The 23,948-nt window shown below is 40.4% G+C and overlaps 1 protein-coding gene across 2 annotated transcripts; it reads left to right on the plus strand.

Moving 5' to 3' along the window:
- The first annotated feature begins 35 nt into the window (after nt 1-35).
- Nucleotides 36-23,490, plus strand: pex13 (peroxisomal biogenesis factor 13). Of its 2 annotated transcripts, none has more exons than XM_060830953.1 (4): nt 36-164; nt 12,274-12,962; nt 20,250-20,378; nt 21,652-23,490. In XM_060830953.1, the coding sequence occupies exons 1-4, from the start codon at nt 94-96 to the stop codon at nt 21,954-21,956; spliced, it is 1,194 nt and encodes a 397-aa protein (XP_060686936.1). In that variant the 5' UTR covers nt 36-93; the 3' UTR covers nt 21,957-23,490. The 2 variants fall into 2 exon arrangements, with proteins under 2 accessions (XP_060686936.1, XP_060686937.1); XM_060830954.1 differs by having other exon boundaries at nt 21,657-21,831.
- Nucleotides 23,491-23,948: the final 458 nt, after the last annotated feature.

A 23,948-nucleotide genomic window follows, 5' to 3' on the forward strand; every position in this document is an offset into this window, starting at 1 on the left:
GGATGTAACCCTTTGTCCTATTGGATATTTCTGAGGGGAGTGAAGCTGGAGGGGCCGAGAGGTCATTGTGGAGTGAATGTTCTTCTGAAGATTATGGGGTCACAGCCGCCTCCGAAACCCTGGGAAAGACGGATCCCGGGAAATCTGAGTGCGCCTTCTTTCCAGTGAGTGTTATTCTGTGATGATGATGTGCGCGGCCGTGGCTCGGTGTGAAGCCTTAAATGGCATTTCCGCTCAACAAAAACACGATTGACCCTAAAAATATCGTCGTCTTTGGAGCGGAATCCGATTCCAGAATCACATAGCAGCATTCCCTCAGGGCCGGCTGGAACGTGAGAGAGCAACTTGTACAGATGTTTAGAAATTTATTCGAAATGCTAACGAGTTGTTCCAGCATTTCATTTTAAGTCGTTCGGTTTTCAAAGTCACCGCACTAAATGTGCTCCGTAAAGTTTAAAAGTAATAAACCTTCAATGTTTCGGAGGGTACATCAATGGCCAGGCCCAGTGTGGGATGAGTTCACCAGGCAATGCCACCGCTGGTTGTGCTCCAAACACTCGAAAAGCTGCAAATTCCTCTCCTGCTCAGAGTAGATCTCCGAAGTCAGATAGTAAACTTAATCAATCTTTTTAATGCAGAGTAATTTGTGATCGGTACGACTTTCATAAAGTACCCCGATAATAAAAGTAATAATGCTTTTGGGAGCAGTCGGTTCGCATTGGGCTTAAAAGGAGCTGAGCATTGAAATGTACATTAGGGAATTGTAGCATTACTATATAGAGTCAAAAATCACTATACTACAGAAACTGTTTTTAGCTACAAAAACGTTAATAATAAAATCATAACCCTGACTTCCATTTCTATAGGGTCGTTAGAACACTGTAAAATGTCCCAAGGTACTTCTTGGGGCCATAATCGAGCAACTCTGACACTCAGCCACATAAAGTGACATTAGGAAAAGTGTCAATAGCTGGGTAAAAAGTTTTAAGGATTATCTTGAAGGAAGAAAGAATGGTCGAGCATTTAAGAGTTGTGAAGAAGGTATTCTGGAGCTTAGTGCCAAGGCAAACTGTTTATATATTTCTAACATGACCTTTAACCTCACAACCCCCCTAAATCTATATGTTCTGCCAATCCTGGCCTTGAACTTGTTTGATTTAAATCCTTCCATCATTGGTGGCTGTATCTTCGATGGCATAGACCCCGTGCTATGGAATTACCTTCCTTTAACTTCTCCTTCCCCCTCTCAAAATTTGATGTAAACAAAGGGCTGGATGACAGAGCTTTGATTAATATTAAATGTAGAAGGTTAGAAAGCTGGCTGAGGAGTCTTGGCATATTCAAACCTCAGGTAATCATGGGTAATCTCGAATAAACCTCATCATCTGACTTCTGCATCTGATAGGCTAAGGCAAGAGCGTACAGTAGGTATAACAAATAATTAGCTTCTGAAAACGTGTTGCTGGAAAAGCGCAGCAGGTCAGGCAGCATCCAAGGAACAGGAGATTCGACGTTTCGGGATTCCTGAAGAAGGACTTATGCCCGAAACGTCGAATCTCCTGTTCCTTGGATGCTGCCTGACCTGCTGCGCTTTTCCAGCAACACATTTTCAGCTCTGACCTCACTTTTTCTCCTCGAAGATAACAAATAATTAGGAAAGTTAATAAAATAGTATCATTTATTGTGAAGGAAATTGATTGCAAAAATAGGGAAGTTATGTTTCTGTTATACAGGGCACTAATGAGACTACATCTGTAGTACTATGTATAGTATTGGTCACCTTATTTAAGAGAGAATGTAAATGTGATGGAGGCAGTTGAGAGGAAGTTTACTTGGTTAATACCTGGTTGTCTTACAAGGAAACATTGGAAAAGTTGACCTGTGTCTGCTGAAGAGTAAGATGTGACTTGATTGGAACATTTAAAATTGTGAGGGGTCTTGAGTGGATAGATGTCAAGAGGATATTTCCTCTTGTGGAAGAATCTATAATAGTGGGTCACCATTAATAAATCAGGAGTCATTCATTTAAAACACCAATTCGGCAAAAACCTTCCTCTCGGAGAGTTGTGCATATGGACCTCCCTTCCTGAAACGCTGATGGAAGCAGAATCCTTGAATATTTTTACAATGGAAATAGATATATTCTTTCTTCATAAGGAATCAGAAGATTTTCAGGGATGGTTGAGCATGTGGTTTGATGTTACAAGTTGATAAGTCACAATCTTCATGAATGCTGGAGCAGGCTCAGAGGGTTGGATGGCCGACTCCTGCTCTTGTTTTGTATGTTTATATGTGTCAGGCAATGTCAAGAAGTTGGAAATATATGGTCTTAGTGACAGTACAAATATGTGACCATGAACTAATCTTTGAGTCAAATATGACACTAAAATTGATGCTGCCTGAACTGTTGTGCTCTTCCAGCACCACTAATCCAGAGTCTGGTTTCCAGCATCTGCAGTCATTATTTTTACCTACTAAAGTTGTAGCAGTCTGGTTCTGTCTCAAACTCTTGCCATTGAGATGGATGGAATTGGTGGCACTTGTGAATGCACCAGAGATTAAGACCTTGGATTTATCAATATTTAAATGTTTTAAATTTCTCTCCTTCTAGTATTGAATGTTGGGCAAGCTGTGTGATAATTTAGAGGTAGTGAAGGTGTGAATGACATGTGAGGTTGACCTGGATGCTATTAGTGCATGTGAAAACTAATGCACAAATAGAATGTGGCAAAGTGTAAAGTTATCCATCTTGAGTGTAGAGATAATTTTAAAAGTCCTTGTATTTGAATCACAGAATGTTAACTTGCAGAAACAACAAGCAATTATGTAGGGAAATGGTATATCAGTGTTTGTTACAAAGGGATTGGAATTTTAGAGTAAAGATGTATTAATACAGTTATGGGGGGGTGATGGCTGTATGTGGAATACTGTGTGCAGTTTTGATTTGAGGAAAGAGACTTGTCAGAATGTCACATTCAGAGTATAACAAAAGTTTAATAGATTTCTTTCTGTGATGATGGATTGTCCTGCAAGAAGAGATTAACAGAAAATTATCTTTATTCTCTAGCATTTAAAGGAATTAGAGTTGATGAAATTGAAACATAAAATATTCTTCATGGGCTTGACAGGTTAGGTGCAGAGAAAGGAATGCCCCTGGCAGGACACTTTGGTCACAGTCTCAGAATAAAATATCAATCACCATTTAAAAGGGACCTGAGGGGCAATGTTTTCACACATAGGGTAGTGCAGACATGGAACGAACTGCCAGAGGAGTTGTTAGGAGGTGTGTACAATTATCCCATTTAAACAGCTTGTGCTTGAGTACATGATGAGAGGGGAAAGATATAAAAGAGACCTAAGGGGCAATCTTTTCACACAGAAGGTGATACGTGTATGGAATGAGCTGCCAGAGGAAGTGGTGGAGGCTGGTACATTTGCAACATTTTAAAGCCATCTGGATGGGTATATGAATAGGAACGGTTTGGAGGGATGTGGGCCGGGTGCTGGCAGGTGGGGTTAGATTGGGTTGGGATATCTGGTTGGCATGGACGAGTTGGACCAAAGGGTCTGTTTCCGTGCTGTACATCTCTATGACTCTATGATTAGGGAGGGTTTTGAGGGATATGGGCCAAGTGCTGGAAAATGGCTCTCGAACAGTTTAGAATATCTGATTGGTATGGACAAGTTGGGCCAAAGGGTCTGTTTCCATGCTGTATAGCTCTTTGATTTTGTTGTGAATTGGGAAATTTCTTCTTTCAAAGGATTGTGATGCTTTGGAACACTAGAAAGCAAAAGACAATTGTTGGATACATTCCAAACAATGAGTTGATTTTTTAGGTGCTAAAGACATTGGGGTATATGGGGATAGTGTCCAAAGGTGGAGTTGAGGTCATAGATCAACTGCTATCTTAATGAAGATCTCAAAGGGCAAGTACCCCCCCATCGTTGCACTTTGTGTTTTTGAATGATACCGCAAGAATCGGTGTGTATATGAGAAGAGGGATAAGGATAAATGCTGAGGAACAACAGAACAAGTAGTCCAGGAATAGAAATGGTTACAGGTGAATCTGTGGCAATAAAAGGATAGACAAGGAAAGAATCTGCCCAGTGTGCAATAGCATACTATTTGACCATAATGATGATCACTAATTATAAACATTGTATTTATGGGATAAGATTGAAAGAAAAATATAGGGTCTCATACTGTGATCCTGAGAGATTATAAGTTGGAGGAAGAAAAGAGGAAGTAGGATTGGTATAGACTGTATTGGGGATAGCCTACATTCTCTACAGTCAAGAGTATAAGTGTTTAAGATTGAGTTGCCTGCACAGTGCCAGGATTAAGGACATCTCGTCGGGGCTGGAGAGGATCAACTTCACCAGTTGCCAAATCCCCCGCGCTCCCACCTCATCCCAGATACACCCTCCAACTCGACAACGCCCTCTTGACCTGTCCCACCTGTCCATCTTCCTTCCCACCTATCTCCACCAACCTATCACTGTCACCCTACATCTGCATCAACCTATCACCTTCCCAGCTAGCTCCTCTCTTCCCCCCCCCCACCCCACCCAAACCATACCCCCATCCCCCATTTGTCTCTCAGCCCCCTTCCCCCTCCACAATGCTGATGAAGGGCTTATGCCCGAAACGTCGACTCTCCCGCTCCTCGGACGCTGCCTGACCTGCTATGCTTTTCCAGCACCACAATCTCGATTCTGACTCTCCAGCATCTGCAGTCCTCACTTCCTCCTGTAGATGATCCTGGAAAAGCAAAGGTAATGATCCAGTTGTTGGGGTCTACGTAGGCATTATCATCATAGCAAAGGACATGGAAAAGGTTGAAAAGTAGCAAATCACATTTGCACCACACAAATTCTAGGCAATAACCATCTCTAATCTAACCACTGCCTCTTGATTTTACATGGTATTACTGTCACTGAATGTTCTAGCAATGACCAGAAACTCAACTGGCTAAAAGAGCAGGTCAGGGGCTACAGCAAGTAACTCACTTCCTGACTCCCTAAAGCCATGTTCACCATCTTCAAGGCATAAATCAGGAGTGAGATGTAATTCCCGCTTGCCTGAATAAGTACAGCTCCAACAACACTGAAGAAGCTTGAACCATCCAGTGCAAAACAGTCCACTTGGTTGGCACTACATCAACAAACATTCAGTCACTCCACCAGCAATGCTCTTTCGCAGTAGTGTGTATGCAATCTACTAGATGCACTGCAGAAATTCACCAAGGATCCTTAGACAGCACCTTCCAAATCCATGACAGCTTCCATCTGACAGGACAAGATCAGCATATACATGGGAACATCACCATAGGACCATAAGATATAGGAGCAGAATTAAGCCATTCAGCCCATCAGGTCTGCTCTGCCATTCAATCATGGTTGGTATGTTTCTCAACCCCACACTGCCTTCTCTTAATGTCCCTTGATCCCTTACTAATCAAAAATCTATCTAACTCTGTCTTAAATACACTCAATGACTTGGCCTTAACAGCCCTCTGCAGCAATGAGTACTACAGATTCACCACCCTCTGGCTGAAGACATTTCTCTTTCTCTCTATTCTAAAGTGTCGTGCCTTTACTCTGAGTCTGTGCCCTCGGGTCCTAGTCTCATATTAGTGCAAACATCTTCTCAACATCCACTGTATCCAGTCCTTTCAGTATTCTATAAGTGTAAATCAGATCTCTCTCTTTCTCTCTCTCTGCTCCCCCCAAAGAAAATCCTTCTAAACTCCATCAAGTACAGACCCAGTGTCCTCACCTGCTCCCCATATGACAACACTTCATCCTGGGATCATTCTTGTAAACCTCCTTTGGACCACCTCCAAGGTCAGCACATCCTTCCCAGGTAGAGGGCCCAAAACCGTCCTCAATATTCCAAATGTGGTCTGGCCAGAGCCTTATACTGCCTGAGCAGTATTCTGTTGTATTCTAGCCCTTTGAAATGAATGCTAACATTACATTTGCCTTCCTGTCACATGCAAGTTCCTCTGTGTTAATGAAGACATTAAATGCAAGAGGAAGGAGGTTATGATTAGGCTGTATAAAACATTAGTTAGGCCACAGCTTGAGTCCTGTGTGCAGTTCTGGTTGCCAAACTGTAGGAAGGATTGTGATTACATTAGTGAAGGTGCAGAAGAGTTTCATGTGGATGTTGCCTGGGCTGGAGCAATTCAGATGTGAAAAGAGATTAGATAGACTGGGTTTGTTTCCTTAGAGCAGAGAAGGCTAAGTGGGATCTGATTGAGGTGTAAAACGTTCTGAGGTACATAGACAAAGTAGACAGAGAGAAATTTCACACTTTGAAGAATGGTCAGGAACCAGGGGCATAGTCTCTTGGTCACCTTAAAACTAAAGGCAGTTTGAGGGGAAAAAAGATTGCTCAGAGGTCTCTGAGTATCTTGAAGTCATTGTCTGAAAGGATGGTAGTGGCAGAAACCTTAAGACATTTAGAAGTATTTCAATGAGCACTTGAAATGCATAACATACAAGGCTATGAGCCAAGTACTGGAAACTGGGAATAGATAAATACCTGATGACTGGTGCTCATACAGTGGGCTAAAGGGGTTCTTTCCCTGTTGTAAAAACACTATGATTCTAAACTAAGTTCAACTAACTAGTATGAAAGATGAGGAATCATGTGAAGATAATTTGAGGAAGTTAAAGAGAAAGAACATGGCAATATTGCAGGGTGGCAATATCAGTAATGGTAACCAGAGTTTTGACAGGAAGGAACAGAGCATAGAAACATGCTAGCAAATTGAGCCTGAGTAGAGAAAAAAGTTACATTTAAAGCTCCGTATTTGAATTAATGCAGCCTTTTATAACAAGTTAAAGAAATCAGTATCTCAAATAGAAATAGATGGGTACAATTTGATAGTCATCACAGGGACATAATTCCAATGTGGCTAGGGTTGGGAATGGCATATCCTGATGTACTTGACATTTTGGATGGACAGTCCGAAAGAAAAACAAGGTGGGTTGCTCAGTACAGTAGGAGAAATGATCCTAACTCAAGATCAAAATGTTGTGCAATAGGGGATAGAAATCACGATTGAAATAGTATGTAAGCTCCTAACAGTAGCATATAGAGAAATGAATAAATAATTGGAGATTAATAATACTGTGAGATTTGTTGACACAGGTAGTCTTGAAAATGAGTTCCCAGGGTGTTTTTAGGCCGGTGTCTTCAGAACATGTGGAATCAACAGGGAACAGGCTATTTTAGATCTGGCAATGTGTAATGAAACAGGATTAATTGATGATTTTGTGGTAAAGAATTCTCTAGGGTGGACTGACTTATAACAAGTCTGAGTTTCTCACTTGAGGGTGAGAAATCTTGGTGTGAAACTAGTGTTTATGAAAACAGAATTCACTAAAGACTTGACATTTTGGGCATAAGCCCTTCATCAGGAAATGTTGACTCTCCTATTCCTCTGATGCTGCTTGACCTGCTGTGCTTTTAGAGCACCACATGTTTTGACTCTGACTCTCCAGCATCTGCAGTCCTCACTTTCTCCTGGATTTAGAAGGTGTCTGTTTCAGATCTCCTCCTTAAGGCAGTTAGTTACAGTGGAGACTCGATTATCCGAATGTAATGGGCATGCACTATTTCATTCGGATAATCAATTATTCGGAAAATCGATTAAATGCCTTTCCACTGGGGCTCAGAGTTTTAAAGTCTGCTCCCTATTCAGGAGACTGCAGCAGTGCACAGCGCGTAAGACCCCGCCACCAACCCCACCCCTCCCAACCCGGTCCAACACTGCTCCCGCCCTTCCCCCAGCACAAAGTGTGTGAGCCCCCGCCCCCAACCCGGTCCAACACTACCTCTGCCCCACAGCACAAAGTACGAGAGCCCCTGTCCTCAACACAGCCCTCCACCGCTGCCCCCCACCCCCTGCCCCTCTCTGGGGCATCCGGACAGAACAGCAACAATAACACTGCTGCTGTCTTTGTGGGGTAAGTTTCCAAATAGTGCGTGCGTACACATACACCCACACACAACTTTTTACTGCAAATTTTTGACAGGTTCCATGTTTGCCCTATACAGGACAATGTTGGAGAGATTATTCCTGGGAAGCCGGTGGGGGTGGTGAGGGTGTTACAGTACACCCCTCTGTCGATATCCAGGGAAAATGTGTGGAGAGGGAGGGCGAGAGGTCAGCCATTTGGAGATGGTGCCTGTTTAATCATTGTAAACAAAAGATGCGATTACTGCTGGAAACACATCTTGTATCCAGATATCGTATTTCTATCGGGACATCAAAATCTTCTTTGGATAATCTGATTTTCAGATAATTAGCATTCGGATAATCGAGGTTCCCCTGTATTCAGGTAGTTCTCGAATAATGTGCATTCCAGCAGCGCAATTTGCTTATAATGTCGCTGAGGAGTTAAGGAATGGTATTTTTGAGAACGCGTACCTCTGTTTGTGAAAGTGCAATTCCAGCGGTGATTGTTTTGCACACTTCATTCTGTACACGTGGCAATATCAGCACTGGTCTTCGTGCTGTTCTGTGCATGTGCTAAGTCAGCATTCTGTGAGAGGTACTGTACAGAGAGCAGCTTTCTGAGAGAGATTCATTGAGCAGCTTCCTCGTAAAGGTACACTACTTCTAGATTATCCCTTTTGGGGAAAAAAATGGAGTGGCATAGTGACAAGAATGTTAGCAAGAAGTGCTCTGGTGATAAAATTGCAGGTGCTGAATACAAAAGAAAGGCTATAACATTAGAAGAGAAGCTAGATATTATAAAGCAGTTTGAATATAAGGAGGGAATATGTGATATAGCTTGCTTAACAGGAATGAGGAAGTCTACCTTACGCACCATGATGACCCTCTGTTCCTGCATTAACAATATTTTTTATATGTGCTGTGTTTAAATTACTTTTGTTTCATTGAGGAATATGATTAATACCTTCATTCAGGCTGTGCTATACTTTATGTTAGACATTTGGGTGATTTTTGAGCAATCATGAGCGATCATTTTTGTTGATCTGCCCCATGCCCGACTTTTCCCATAGGTGTCATTATTCATATTAAGCGATTTTCTACAAAGCGAGGTTTTGCTGGAACGCAACTACAGTGTTATAGGAGAGCTACCTGCAATCACATCGTCATGATCATTCCAGGATTGCGATCATACTTGGACATTCTGATCCATAGAACTTCACATTTACTGTGTTCGATGCTTTGGGGTCTGGTCAGTGAATACAACAAAGAGTCCCTGGTGCTATTCTTGATGTTTTTCTTGGCTATGTCTGGCAACAGAGACCATGTCGGAGTTTCCTTGTAGGCTACTCTGTGTCTGGGAGGATTGTATCTGCCACGGGAAGTATGTCATTCAGGAAAATCCATGGCTCAGTAGTTAGCACTGCTGCCTCACAACGCCAGGGACCCAGATTCGACTCAAGCCTCGGGCAACTGTCTGTGTGGAGTTTGCACATTCTCCCCTTGTCTGCGCAGGTTTTCTCTGGGTGCTCCAGTTTCCTCCCATAGTTCAAAGAATGTGCAGCATAGGTGAATTGGAATGTTAAATTGCCTATACTGTTCAGGGATGTATAGGTTAGGTGCATCAGCCAGGGGTAAATGTAGGAGAATAGGTCTGGGTGGGTTACTCTTCGCAGGGTCGGTGTGGGCTTGTTGGGCCAAATGGCCTGTTTCCCATGGGAGTCTGTTCTATGCCAGGATTTTCATTGCACTGGATAAGAGGCAAATACCTCTACAGTCTTACCCCCCCCCCCCCTTCTGAGAGGCATCCGTATATATTGCACTCCTGAAGTCAGGGAGGAGGATTTTTTTGTTCTGTCCCAGATCATAGGATAAATGTATGGTGCCTTGATGTGAATGAAAACCCGGCAGCTTTGAAGGCCTTAATAGGAGTACCATCCGGGCCACAGGCTTCGTTGCACTTCATTCTTTTGATAACTTTTTGCAGCTCTTCCATTGGTGACTCAGCCATGGATTCTAACATGGTATTGGCAGATAGCCTGAGGGTTATTAACTTCCACTGTGGATTAGCAGTTCAGGAGTTGTTTTCAGTGGAGTTTCCAACATTAGTATTTGGCTTTGACATTCTTGAGAAGAGAGAAAAAAGGATTTTGTCCATTTTAATTTGGTCAGTAAATGGCCTCAAGAAAGGTTTGCAAGTAATGACGTTCAGCAAATTGTTGAGGATCTTACAGGCCTTTTCTTCCTAGCACATGTCATTTAACTTCCAAAATGTCTTTGGGCATCACTCCTGAGATGTTGGAATACTGACTTGTGATATTTTGTTGTTCTGCAAAGGCAATCAGGGTTGCTTGTTATTAAGTCTCATTATTTGAATTCATGCAGATATATGAATTGATGCCTCAAGTAGAAATAAATATCATAGATGTCCAATAGACATGCCTCCATATTATTTTGTATCTACCCACTGGTAGAAAAAGATATGTTATATTCTGGGTGCACTTTGTCAGTAGGAGATCATTTTTTGTTTGGCCAATACTAACTCACATTTTCTAATAGTCCAGCTACAGAGTTTGAAGTCACAGTCATCCCTGGCTTTAAAATCCCCCAGGTGGATGATTCTTGTTTTTGCTTTCAAACTGGTACTGAGGACTACTTCAAGATTAATTGAGGCAAGGATTAGAAGGGATGCTGACTGTGACATACTGATTATGACTGAGCTGGATATCACAAATCTTTTATATATCCAATTTGGGAGTCGAGTAATGCTGCCAACGTCCTATTCCAGATGGCAAAACCAACTGCATGTACATGAGAGTTAGGGGTTGCAGTCTTTCCTCTCCACTAGAAGGTGTATGCCCCCTGCGTGTTCCTTCCATATAACTATTTACAAAACTGATATTCCAAAAATCTCCCTCTGAGACTTGGAAACTACCAGTCTGCCTATCATCAATTAAGTTGCATCGGTCGCTGTTTACAGGTGTGAACAAACTGCATTTTGTTCTCAGTTTGACAACCTGGGCCCCATCTTTAATCTTTAACAAGGAAGCCATCTTATCTTGTAGTCAGTAATGATTAAGTACAGGACATCTGACCCCTTTCATTGCTTCAGGCAATCTCCAAATATAATAATCTTGTTAACTTTGTACAGTTTTACTACAAATTGTACAGAGCATTAGTGAGACCACACAGAGTTTTGCATACAATTTTGGTCTCTTTATTTAAGAAGTGTATATTTGCAATATAACTGATTCAAAGAAGATTCACTAGGTTGATTCCAAGTGATTATTGTGAGTAAATTTTGAACAGGTTTAGCTTGTACCCTGTGGGATTTTAAGGAATAACATGATCTTAATGAAACATATAAGATTTGGAGTGGCTTAACAGAGTAGACTGGTGGACAGAGTTGAGAGGATGTTTTCCATCATTGAGTATTATAGATCTTGAGGACCGGTGTTTTAAAATAAAAGCAACTCCCCTTTACGGTGGAGGTGAGGATGAATTTCTTTTGTCAGGGAGTTGTAAATGTTTGGAATTCTCTGTGCCAAGAGTGTGTAGAATATGGGGCACTGAATGTGTACAAGGCTGAGACAGGCAAATTTCTGATCTACAGAGGAGTTGAATGTTATGGAAACATGAAAGTGTTGAGGCTAAGGTTGTATCACCTGTGGCCATGCAGAATGGAAGCCGAACACGCTGGAGGGGCCATATAGCCTTCTGTTGCTTCAATTTTGTATGCAGGCTCTCCAATTAAGGTGTTTGTTGATAGTATGATATTCTGTTTATTTGCTTGCAAAGTATCAGTAACTACTGAGGAAAAAAAAAATCAAACAAATCATTTGTCAGCCGAGAATTATTTATTATTTAGATTTATTTCCAATTTATCCGAAATGGTGGAAGTATGTGATACATAACTATATAAATACGAACAAAAAATGTATTCCACATTAAGAAAACTGATTAAAAGCAACAGTTAAATTGGAAAAGTTCATTTTAACTGATCTTCTTTTAAACAAAACACAAATCAGACTTTTTTAACCTTTTAAAATTATATTGTTCTAATAATTATTGTTAATCTCCTGCAACCAACATCGTTGTAACCAACTTATGTAAAGCAGAGTCTTTGGTGAAATAATTCTTATGTTTAGAAGCACAAATTTCAAAATATGTATTACATAATTTAAATAATCTAATTCCAAAAGCAAAAACGACTCTCCAAATACACAAGTTTGCTACCATTTTTCTTGAGGGATGTTCATTTGGTTTATGTTTTAAAATTGCATTTGCACTTGCTGCTTTTCAGATCAGCTGAACTGTTATCTGGCCTACCTACAAGACAAGGACAGCCTGTCATTGCAAGAATTCCACCACCTCTTCCTCCAAGACCAACACAGCAGACTGGAGTTGGTAACTTCAGCTCTTACAGATCTATCTATAATACTTTCTCTCCAGCATATACACCATATGGAACCTCTTTATATGGAAGCTATAGCCCCTATAATTATGGACATGGAGGTCTTGGCTACAACAGATTTCGAACAGATGATATTCCACCAAGTAGGTTTGTACGCCAGGCTGAAGAAAGCAGTAGAGGAGCATTTCAGTCCATTGAAAGTATTGTTCATGCATTCGCTTCTGTCAGTATGATGCTTGAGGCTACTTTTTCAGCAGTGTACAACAGTTTCAGAGCCGTCTTGGATGTTGCAAATCACTTTTCCAGACTTCGAGTGCATTTTACCAAAGTTCTCTCGGCATTTGCGTTGATCAGAACTTTGAAGTACATGTACAGGAAGTTACAAAGGATACTGGGCCTACGGAACAACTCTGAGATTGAGGATTTATGGGCAGACAGTGCTCTGGTTCCAGCAGGTGCTGAAGACAAAGTACCTGGGTCAGGCAAATCCTGGCCCATCTTTCTGTTCTTCGCAGTTGTCCTTGGAGGTCCATATCTTATATGGAAACTATTGAGCTCAGCTACTTCAGAAGAACCAGGTGATAAAATCTCTTTTAAGTAAAGATCTAGAAATTGTTATGACTGAGGACAAAAAATACTCAGTGCCCTTCTACCAGGGAAATAATCACTTTAAACATTTGGCTAAACACTTCTTACATTAATGTTTTCTTCAATACTTGGTAATTGTCACCATTCTGTCCTATAGTGAAATTCTAATGTCCAAAACATTATTCTTTTCCATTATATACATCGCAGGAGGAAGAAAATCATGGGTCTTTTGTTGTAAAGTAATTGAGGGAAAGTTGAATGCACTGCTTGTGCACGGGGAGGGACGATTTATCTACATCAATTCATTTATCTACTTATCTATTTATCTACAGCTGCTTCCAACTCAAGGTAGAGTGACATGTTAGATTTGAATCAGCAGGGCTGGAATATTCTGCAAACTAATGAGAGTTAGACCATAATCAACTAGAACCATGAGCTACCAATGTTCTTTCTTAATCTAAAATATTTCTACATCAAATTCAGTATTTCTTGTTAATTAGAAATAATGTATTCCTTTGTGAAATCTACTCTGATAAATGTTGAAACTTCAGATAGAGTGTACAGATGGACAACAACAACAACAACAATAATAATACTCTGATCTGAAGTTATGACAGGCTTTAAAAATCAATAATTCTGGATTTGAAAACTAGCCTCAGTAAATAGTGATCATGAAGCTGCCATCAATTGTCTTAAAACCTTATCTGATTCACTAATGTCCTTTTATTGAAGGAAGCCTGCCATCCCTACTTGGCCTGGCCTATTTGTGCATCCAGTCACACAATAATATAGTTCACTGTTCACTATCCTGTGAAATTGCCTACCTAGCCAGTCAGTACTAGGGCAATAATGCTGACCTTGTCTGTGACACCCACAGACAATGAAAGAATGAGCTTAAAGTTTTATTACTTTGAGTAATCTTGGCAATGGGGAGATGCCATAACGGTTGATAAAACACTTCAATGTCATGGACTTGGTTAGGATGTTAAATTAGGTAACAATATTGCAATTAAATGAGTATATCTATATATTACTCAAAAGAGGGGACAGATAACAAGAAGTATAAATCCTGAGTTCATCTTAATTACATTACTGTTGAATGTGAGAAGAAAAGGTTTGCTGTCCTCCTGTGTGAGGACAGTAATTCTGTAAAGGGTTATTAGCGGGTCTTCACTGAATGATCTGCATTTGGTATTCATAGATTTCTGCAGCTTTTTTAATTCTGGCAGTTCTTGTGAAATCAATTGAAGTTTATTTTTCCTGTCTTGATACCTGTCTCCAGAGTTAACACCACTTGAATGTGACTTTAGTTGATAAAGGAAACACTGATTTAGAATGAAAACCTTTTCCAACTATTTTTGTATCCAGCGAAACAATTGTCATTTTTCCCCAAATCACTTCTTTAAAATATAGAAGTATTTATGTACTTATCTTGCATAAGCTTTACTGTGTAGAAGAACAAAAGCAGCAGGCACATAGGAGCTCCACCACTTGCAAATTCCCTTCCGATTATTAATAAAAACTTATTAATGCAAATATTACCTTGTAAACAAATCAGAAACACACATTTTGTTTCACTTTACATTGTGTTTGTCATCACTCCATCATCCTCCTTAGATTTAAGAGGCTGATTTGTGAAGTAAGTCTAATACTCTGATGACAGTTTAACCCCAATGTTGAGTCTTAATTGCCTAAAATGAAGATTCTACAGGTAATAAATATGTCCACTGCCCATCACTCCAAGGACTTGCATTCCTCAGGAGGTTAGATTAGATTAGATTACTTACAGTGTGGAAACAGGCCCTTCGGCCCAACAAGTCCACACCGACCCGCCGAAGCGCAACCCACCCATACCCCTACATTTACCCCTTACCTAACACTACGGGCAATTTAGCATGGCCAATTCACCTGACCCGCACATCTTTGGACTGTGGGAGGAAACCGGAGCACCCAGAGGAAACCCACGCAGAGAACGTGCAAACTCCACACAATCAGTCGCCTGAGTCGGGAAATGAACCCGGGTTTCAGGCGCTGTGAGGCAGCAGTGCTAACTACTGTGCCACCGTGCCCACAAGGTTAGGGAACTAATTAGTGTATTCATCATAGAACCATAGGGCTGCTCTCAATAGAGAGAGGTAGGTGGAGATGATTTAGCCGAGGGTCACCATACCTCACCCAAGAGGAGAGATTGAGCAGGAGAGTCCTTCACGGTAACCTCAGCCAGAGTGGGGATTGAACCCACCCTGTTGGCATTACACTGCTTCGCAAACCAACCATCCAGCCAACTAAGCTAAACTGATCCCCAGCAACTAACTAGTGAATCATCCACGCACACACTTGCTTTTTATAAGCATGACAAGTAAAATGATGAAAAGGTTTATATTCCAATTACACCATGTGCAGAAAGTACATAAGAAACATCTTGTTTTGCCTATATTAATATTGAGAATAACCTTTTTCCCAATACATAAAACACATTTTCACCTATGATCTTCAAAACACTTTCTGCTGCATTTGGTTCAATAGTTTATTAGCTTAACAATGTAAATGATATTTAGATAATAGGAATGCATCTCTTTTTAAGTGCATGATTCTGCTCTAATGGAAACTGATAGATTATAGCACTGAAACATGGAGTTGTTCCCAGCACAAAGGAGAGTAGTTGTGCTTGGTAGACATCAGTCATCTCCCCTTCAGAATATCCCTGCAGGAGTTCTTCAGAGTAGTGTTTTGGACCCAAATATTTTCAGCTGCTTCATCAGTCATCCTCCCTCCATCATGAACTTAGACGTGGGAATGTTCACTGATGATTGCACAGTGTTCAGCATTATATGTGATGACTAAAATACTGAAGCACTTCATGTCCAAATGCAGCAAGACCTAAATGGTAGCCAAGTTTGGATGACAAGTGGTATGTAACCTTTGTGCCAGAAAGATACCAGGCAATGATCATCTCTAATAAGAGAGAATCTAATCATTTCCCCCTTGACTTTCAGTGACATTATCAACACTGAGTGCCCCTGCTATCAAAATATTGGGTTGACCATTGACCAGAAAATGAACTATAAGTATTGTAGCTACAAGAACAGGCAAAGCCTCCCAAGAAAATACGAAGTACAAGTCAGGAGCATGTCAGAATGCTCCCATCTTTCCCAGATGAGTGTAGTTCCAGCAACACTCAAGCAGCTTAGCACCATCCAGATCCAAGCCAGTTTGATTGGCACCACATCCAAAACATCCACTTTCTCAGCCACTGAGCACATTATGTACCATCTACAAGATCCACTGCAGAAAATCACCAAGGCTTCTGAGACAGCATCTTTCAAACCCGTGACCACTACCATTAAGAAGACCAGAAGCATGGAAAGATACTACCTGCAAATTTCCCTCTTAAGCCACTTAGCATCTGACTTTGAAATATATCGCTGTTCCTTTCGTGTCATTGGGTCCAAATTCTGGAATTCCACCCCCAATAGCATTGTGGGTCTTCCTATATCAAATGGACTGTTACGACTCAAGAAGGCTGTTCAACACCACCTTCTCAAGGGCAGCTATGCTGAAAGAAATGATGAAGAATGTGGCGAAGGAACAGGATATAGGCTGCAACAACATTCCAGCAATCCTACTGAAGAATTGTGTTCCAGAACATGTTATATCCTGAGCCAGGCTGTTCCAGTACAGCTACTATACTGGTGTCTTGTGACAATGTGGAAAATTGCTCAAGTATGTCTTGTACTCAGAGCAAGACCCAGCCAAACATGCAGACTATTCTCATTTATCAGTAAAATGATGGAAGGTGTCAGCAACAGTGCTATCAAGCAGCACTTGCTTTCCAATAACCTGTTCACTGAAACCCAGTTTGGGTTCCACTAAGGCAATTCAGCTTCTGACTTCATTGTAACCTTAGTTAAAACATGGACAAAAGAGATAAATTCCAGAGTGGTAAGAGTGATTGCTCTTGAGAAAAAGGCCACATTTGATGGAGTTTTGTATTAAGGAACCTTAGCAAAACTGGAGTAATTTGGAATTGGGGTGGTGGATGCTTTGCTGTTTGGAGTTACACCTAGCATAAAGGAGGATGTTTGTGCTTGTTGGAGGGATTCATTTCAGTTCCAGAATATCTCTGCAGTCAATCCTTGGGTAATGTTGCGGACCCAACCATCTTCAGCTGCTTCATCAATGACCTTTCTTCCATCATAAGGCCAGAAGTTGAGCATTGGCTGATAATTGCACATTGTTCAGCACGTTTACAACTTTAAATGCAGTAAGACTAAGATGGTAACCAGGTTTGAGCAGATAAAGAGCAAGTAACATTCATGCCACACAAGAGCCATACAATGACTATTTCCAATGAAAGAGAATTTAACTATCACCCTTTTGACATTCAGTGTTATGACCAACACTGAATCCTCCACTATCAACAGCCTGGAGTTTACCAATGGCCAGAAACTGAAGTGGACTAGTAATAAGTACTGTGACTGCAAGAGTAGGCCAGAGGCTAGGGATTCTGCAGTGAATAACTCGCTGACTCCCCAAAGCCTGTATACTATCTACAAAGGAGAAAGTGAGGACTGCAGATGCTGGAGATCAGAGCTGAAAATGTGTTGCTGGAAAAACTCAGCAGGTCAGGCAGCATCCAAAGAGCAGGAGAATCGACGTTTCGGGCGTGAGCTTTTCTTCAGGAATTAGGAAAGTGTGTCCAGCAGGCTAAGATAAAGGTAGGGAGGAGGGACTTGGGGGAGGGGCATTGGAAATGCGATAGGTAGACCTATTGCATTTCTAACACCCCTCCCCCAAGTCCCTCCTCCCTACCTTTTATCCTAGCCTGCTGGACACACTTTCCTCATTCCTGAAGAAAAGCTCACGCCCGAAACGTCGATTCTCCTGCTCTTTGGATGCTGCCTGACCTGCTGAGTTTTTCCAGCAACACATTTTCAGCAACTATCTACAAAGCACAAGTCAGGAGTGTGGCGGAATATTTCCCACTTGCCTGGATGGGTGCAGCTCCAACAACTCACAAGAAGCTAGACGCTATTCAGGAAAAAGCAGCCTGTTTGGATGTTTGTGGAATAAGTACCAATCACTTAGTCTACCACAGATGCACACTGTCTGCTATCTACAAGTTGCACTCCAGACATTCATCAAGGCTCCCTTGACAGCACTTCCAAAACCACAACGGTTACCACTAGGATCTAGAAGACAAAGGCAACAAATGTGGGAACAGTATTGTCTGCAAGTTCTCATCCAAGCCACTCGTCATCCTGACTTGGAATTATCACCATTCCTTCAATATCATGGTGTCAAAATCCATTAACTCCTTCCATAGCGACATAGAGATCTACAGCACAGAAGGGCCTTTGGCCTATTCTGTCCTCATCTGGTCAAAAACGACCACTTGATTATTCTAATCCCATTTTCCAGTATTTGGCCTGTAGCCTTGTATGTCTTGACACCAGAAGTGCATGTCTAAATAAATCTGAAATGTTATGAGGGTTTCTGCCTCTACCACCCTTACAGGCAGGGAGTTTAATGATCCCACCATCCTCTGGGTGAAAAAGTTTCACCTCAAATCTCCTCTAAACCTTTTGCCCCTAATCTTAAGTCTGTCTTGATCCCTCTATCAAGGGGAAATGTTCCTGTCCGTGCTCCTCAATTTTATACATCTCAATCATGTTCCCTCTCAAACTCCTCAGTTTGAAGGAAATCATCCCCAATCTGTCCAATTCCTCTTCATAACTCGAAACGTCGAATTCCCTATTCCTGAGATGCTGCCTGGCCTGCTGTGCTTTGACCAGCAACACATTTTCAGCTGTGATCTCCAGCATCTGCAGACCTCATTTTTTACTCTTCATAACTGAAATACTCCAACCCAAATAACATCCTGGTCAATGTCTTCTGCACCCTCTCTGGGGCTATCACATCCCTCCTCTATTGTGGATTCCAGAACTGCATATAACACTCTATTGTGACCTAATAATATTTTATCCAGCTAATGACATTGCATATCTCCCTACAGCAAATGGACTGCAGGGTTTCAAGAAAACAGCTCATTGCTGCCATCATTTTAAAAGCATTTACGGTTGGCAATAAATCTGACCCAACTCGTGATGCCCATATGCCTTGAATAATAAAAGTAATTAATGGCTTGGATGAGGGGAGTGAATGTACTATGGCCCAAATTTGTGAGAAGGCAAGTGGTGAGGATAACCGAGTCTGCAGAGGGAGAGGATAGGTTAGATGTGTGGGCAAAAGCTTGGCAGATAGAATACAGAGTGGCACTTTGGGAGGTTACACATGCTGACAGGAAGAATAGAAGTAATAAATATTGTTTAAACAGAAAATCTGCAGAAAGCGGCAGTGCAGTGGAACTTGGGGTCCCTCGTGCAAAATCCAAAAATGCTAGCATCCTAGTTCAGTAGGTAATGGGTAGGCAAATGGAATTTGGGCTTCATTTCAAAGGAAATGGAGTACAAAATATCAGAGTCTTGTTAAAACTATACAAGACACAAGTTAGACAATATACTTTGAGCATTTTGGACTCCTTATCTAAGAAAAGATGTATTGGCATTGGAGATAGTCCAGAAAAAGATCACTAGGTTGATCCTGAGTATGGCAGGGTTTTCTGATGAAGAGTGGTTGAATAAGTTGGGCCTATACTCATTGGAGTTTAGTGGAATGGGGTTTTACTTTTTTGAAACGTGTAAGATTCTTATAGGGGTCTTAGATACTGAAAGGTTATTTTACCTTGTGGTATAATCTAGGACCAGAGTGCATAAGCTCAGACTAAGTAGTCACCCATTCAAGATAGAAATGAGGAGGAATATCTTCTTTCAGAGCGTGATGAATCTGTGGAATTCTTTTCTGCAGAGGGCTTAAGTATGTTGAAGGCTGAGATTGACAGATTTGTAATAAGTAAGGGAGTCAAGGCATATGGGGTAAAAGGTAGGAAAATGGAATTGAGGCTTATCAGATCATTGTTCCACCATTCAATATGATCAATCTAAGGAGCGATATAGTTGATGACTATAATAGCAGTCTGTTAGAAGAATTACTTAGGCTTTCCTGAAATATAATCAGTGCTGCCCAGTTTTGTGCTGGCAAGGGCCCAATTGTATAAGTTTTGCTGTATTAGCTATCTGTTTAAGCTGCTACCAATGTATAGAATCAGACATCAAATTACATAGTGTTTATACTTTTGTTCTTCGAATTTCCATCCGTTTTCACGGCTGGTTATTGTATATGTAAATTTGCTGATACACTTTCCTCTATTTTGAAAGACGAATCAACAAGTTGGGCAAATGGAGATGATGATCATGTTGTAGCAAGAGCAGAATATGACTTCACTGCTGGCTCAGAAGAAGAGATCACATTTCGGTCAGGTGACCTGCTGAACCTAGCTCCTAAAGGTGAATTATTCAACTACATTTACAATTTAAAGTTGGTGTAATAAACTGAACAAGAGCTATGAACATATTCAACTTGTGCATTTTTTCTCCTTAAGTCTGGTAAAAGGTGAATATCAAAGCAGTAAAAGAAGATGACAAAGGTTGAATGACAAAAGAGCTAATTTACAATTTTTAAGACTATTTTCTCCTTCTGAAAGCAGTCACTCATTGGTTCTATTGGTAACCACATTACACTCTTGGCCAATTTTCAATGAATGCTGGTAGGCCAGTTGCACATGTAAGTCACGAGAATTTATTTCCCCCAACACTCAACACATCCTGATGAAGGGCTCTTCTCCGAGACGTCAATTCCCCTGCTCCTTGGATGCTGCCTGACCAGCTGTACTTTTCCAGCACCACATTCTCTCCATCAATATCACATATCAGTTCTTCATTTTGGAATAAGCAGTAAATGTGATATTACCCATATTCAACTATAAATTAGGTTTAAATAATTTAACTAGAAACCCATTATGATCATTTTACAGTATATTTAAGCCTTCCAATATCATTTGTTTTATAATATACAAGTATGAATGACTAAGGGGTTCAGAATGTTACCTTTTATCTCAACTTTAAAGATACATTTTCCTCCCTTATGCTCCAACTGCAATGCCCTTTACCAGAAAGATAGAATAGTTCATTGTTTAATAGACTGGTAATGTTCATTTGGGCAATGAACTATGTAAAATTAACCTGAGAAATGACACAGTGTTGAAGAAAGACAGACCATGATTGACATAAAAACAGTAGAAATTGGAACTGAGCGCACAAAAGACAGATGGTGTAAAGAGAATAGGTGATAAAAAAACTCAAAAGAAATATAACAATAACATTTTTGGTCAAGAGACATTAGATTTAAATATTGAGCAAACTGTGAAAGCTCAACAAATGAAACAAATTTAAATAGGAAAAAGAAGGTAGGAAAGAGCCTGTATTAGTATGAAATAAATAATATTGAAAGGCTTAAACATGCTGTAAAATGATCCTAATGGATTTTGTATTTAAATGATTAATACCTAATTTACAGTTGAATATGAATTGTATCACATTTGATGCTTAGTCCAAAATGGTGAAAGAACTGATTTGAATTTCATATTCATTGAAGTTTAAAATAAGGCTTTAAAACAGTTTGGAGTGAAATCATTTCAAACCTTGGTTGTAAGACCTATTCCCAAATACTTCATTTGGTATTGGTATAAAGCATGCTTAACCGTTTTCCTTCTCTTTTCAGAACAGCAACCCAAAGTACGTGGGTGGTTGATGGCCAGTTTAGATGGTCAAACAACAGGATTAGTGCCAGCCAATTATGTCAAAATTTTAGGTAAAAGACGGGGCAGAAGGCCAGCAGTGTTGCAACGCTTGGCAGAGAAACAGCCACGTGAAGGTTCTACAACTGCAAATGGACCTAAAGTTATTGAATCACTGGAGGAACAAGAAGCAGCTTTTGAATCAGTTTTTACTGAAGCACCAGTACATAATAAAGATTCTAGCACTACAGAATCCACACATACTGGTAAAGATGTAGTGAATGTCTGACAATACTAATATTATTAACAGGAAGAAAGCTTTCCTTTTGTAGAACTGGTGTATTAAATTATATTCATAGGTTTTAGATTTCTGTTGTACCAAATTATGATCTTTTCATCCTCAATTCAGCAATTTTTTTTGAAAAATAAATCAGGGTACATAAGATGTTTATTTGTCACCTATTAAATGTCTATATTTTTTGCCAACATATACTTTTTTTTTGTTTAGCCACTGTACAACAGATAATCACAGTACTTAACCATTATAAAATGGTTGGATCGTATCTAAAACCTTTTTGAAATTTCAACAAATTTGGTGATTGACCCATAAGTCAAAAACAAAAAGTGACAATGTTCCAGCTCTTCCCTGCTCCCTGCCCCTCCACACCCCCATCCCCCTAACTGATATATTTGCAGACAGTTTGGAAATACAAAATGGATGCCTGCCTGCACAACATTCTTCCACATCATCATATATATTATTGTGGGTGGGTAAGGTATCAGCCATTGGGCTTCTAGCGTGTTTTCACCTCCATTTCTGTCATTTGTGCTGCTGAAGAACATGGAACAAATAAGCTAGCATGGCACTTTTCACCCTGGAGCTTAAAGGTGGGAAGGAGGTGGACAGGGTTCCCCAGTGCTCGTCAGATCCCTGATTCCCTTCCTGACCAAAAATCTAAAGACTTACAAGTGCAGCATTCATGGATCTTTTCACTTACCACTACTGAGTTCTCGTATAGCTGGGAGGTCTTGGGAGCAGGAACTCTTTTTTCCTGTGGAACAGAGGTCTTGCTCTCAGCTCATTCCAGCCTCTCCCCAGTACATTACCACTGGGAGATAACTATTTGTTTAAAGTCAGTCTGCTCAATACCAACTTTTCTGTGAGGGTAGTACACCCAGAACCCTGTCATTCCCCATGTAAAATTTGCCCTTTAGTCTTTTTTGTGGTCTTTAATTTCTTCTTCTTAGGAGATCTGGATTTTATTCAACAAAATTAGCCATAGCTGGTGACAAGTGATGTGATTTGAAAGCATTTGGAAAGCTCTGTCCATACATAAAATTTGAATACTCAGGTTTTTTGTATTTATGAAACTGGTGATATTCTGGTAAGTTTGGTAGTAAACCTGTAGCTTGTGATATACTGCTGCTTGATGAAATTAACTAGATCATTATAATACAATATGTATTAATTCAAATGTATCAGTTATAGCAAACATTTGAACCAAACTTGTGAATACTTCTAAATTGTTCACATTATCCATGATAATAATTTCACAAGTGAAGTTAATGTGCCTGACGTGATATCCTTAATTGATTGGATAACCATAAAAATGTTAGTTTGCTGCTGTTCTTTTGAAATATTATCTGTATCATACTTCCAACAAGGGGAAGTAGCCAAACTGAAGCAATCATAGCTGAGTAATAGTTTCAAAACAAACTCACTTGTGATAAAAGGTGAACACAGTGTCTAACTCATTGTGACAGTGTATGGATGTTACCTGATGGAAGTAATTAAATATTGAAACATAATTTTAAAGTTAAAATGTCGAAGGTCTGCTGACTAAGTCTTTGCATAAGTTAATCTAAACTTATTCGGAAGTTTTTCATTTGGAATTATAAATTTCTTTCAAACAGTATTAAATATTACATACAGAAATTGGAAAGTTTTTCATAATAAGTGCTGTTTGCATTGAGAAAATACATCAAATTGTAATGTTTGAAGATCAGGCTTCCCCCTCTCACATTGGTCTGTGTGTACTCCATCCATTTTCAAGGGGTTGGCTGAATGGGTCATTGCCCTTGAGATTCAATTCAATTCAGGACAGTGGAGCACAGGAGCCAAGTCTGTGCCAATTCCTAATCCCTATTTAGACCCACTACTTATTGCCCATACGCAATTTCATCTTTCTCTTTGCTGCCCATTCACATGTCTATAAAGATGGACCTTAAATGTCACTAATGTGCCTGCTGCCACACTTCCACAGGCAACACATTCCAGGCA

The sequence above is a fragment of the Hemiscyllium ocellatum genome, chromosome 10 (assembly GCF_020745735.1).
Source record: "Hemiscyllium ocellatum isolate sHemOce1 chromosome 10, sHemOce1.pat.X.cur, whole genome shotgun sequence".
Classification (NCBI taxonomy): Eukaryota; Metazoa; Chordata; class Chondrichthyes; order Orectolobiformes; family Hemiscylliidae; genus Hemiscyllium; species Hemiscyllium ocellatum.

Bases quoted from the DNA above. Each gene is read 5' to 3' on its own strand.
- pex13 (XM_060830953.1), top strand. From the start codon at position 94: ATGGGGTCACAGCCGCCTCCGAAACCCTGGGAAAGACGGATCCCGGGA. The intron at 165-12,273 runs GTGAGTGTTATT...GCTGCTTTTCAG, and splicing joins CTGAGTGCGCCTTCTTTCCA to ATCAGCTGAACTGTTATCTG. The intron at 12,963-20,249 runs GTGATAAAATCT...CTATTTTGAAAG, and splicing joins AGCTACTTCAGAAGAACCAG to ACGAATCAACAAGTTGGGCA.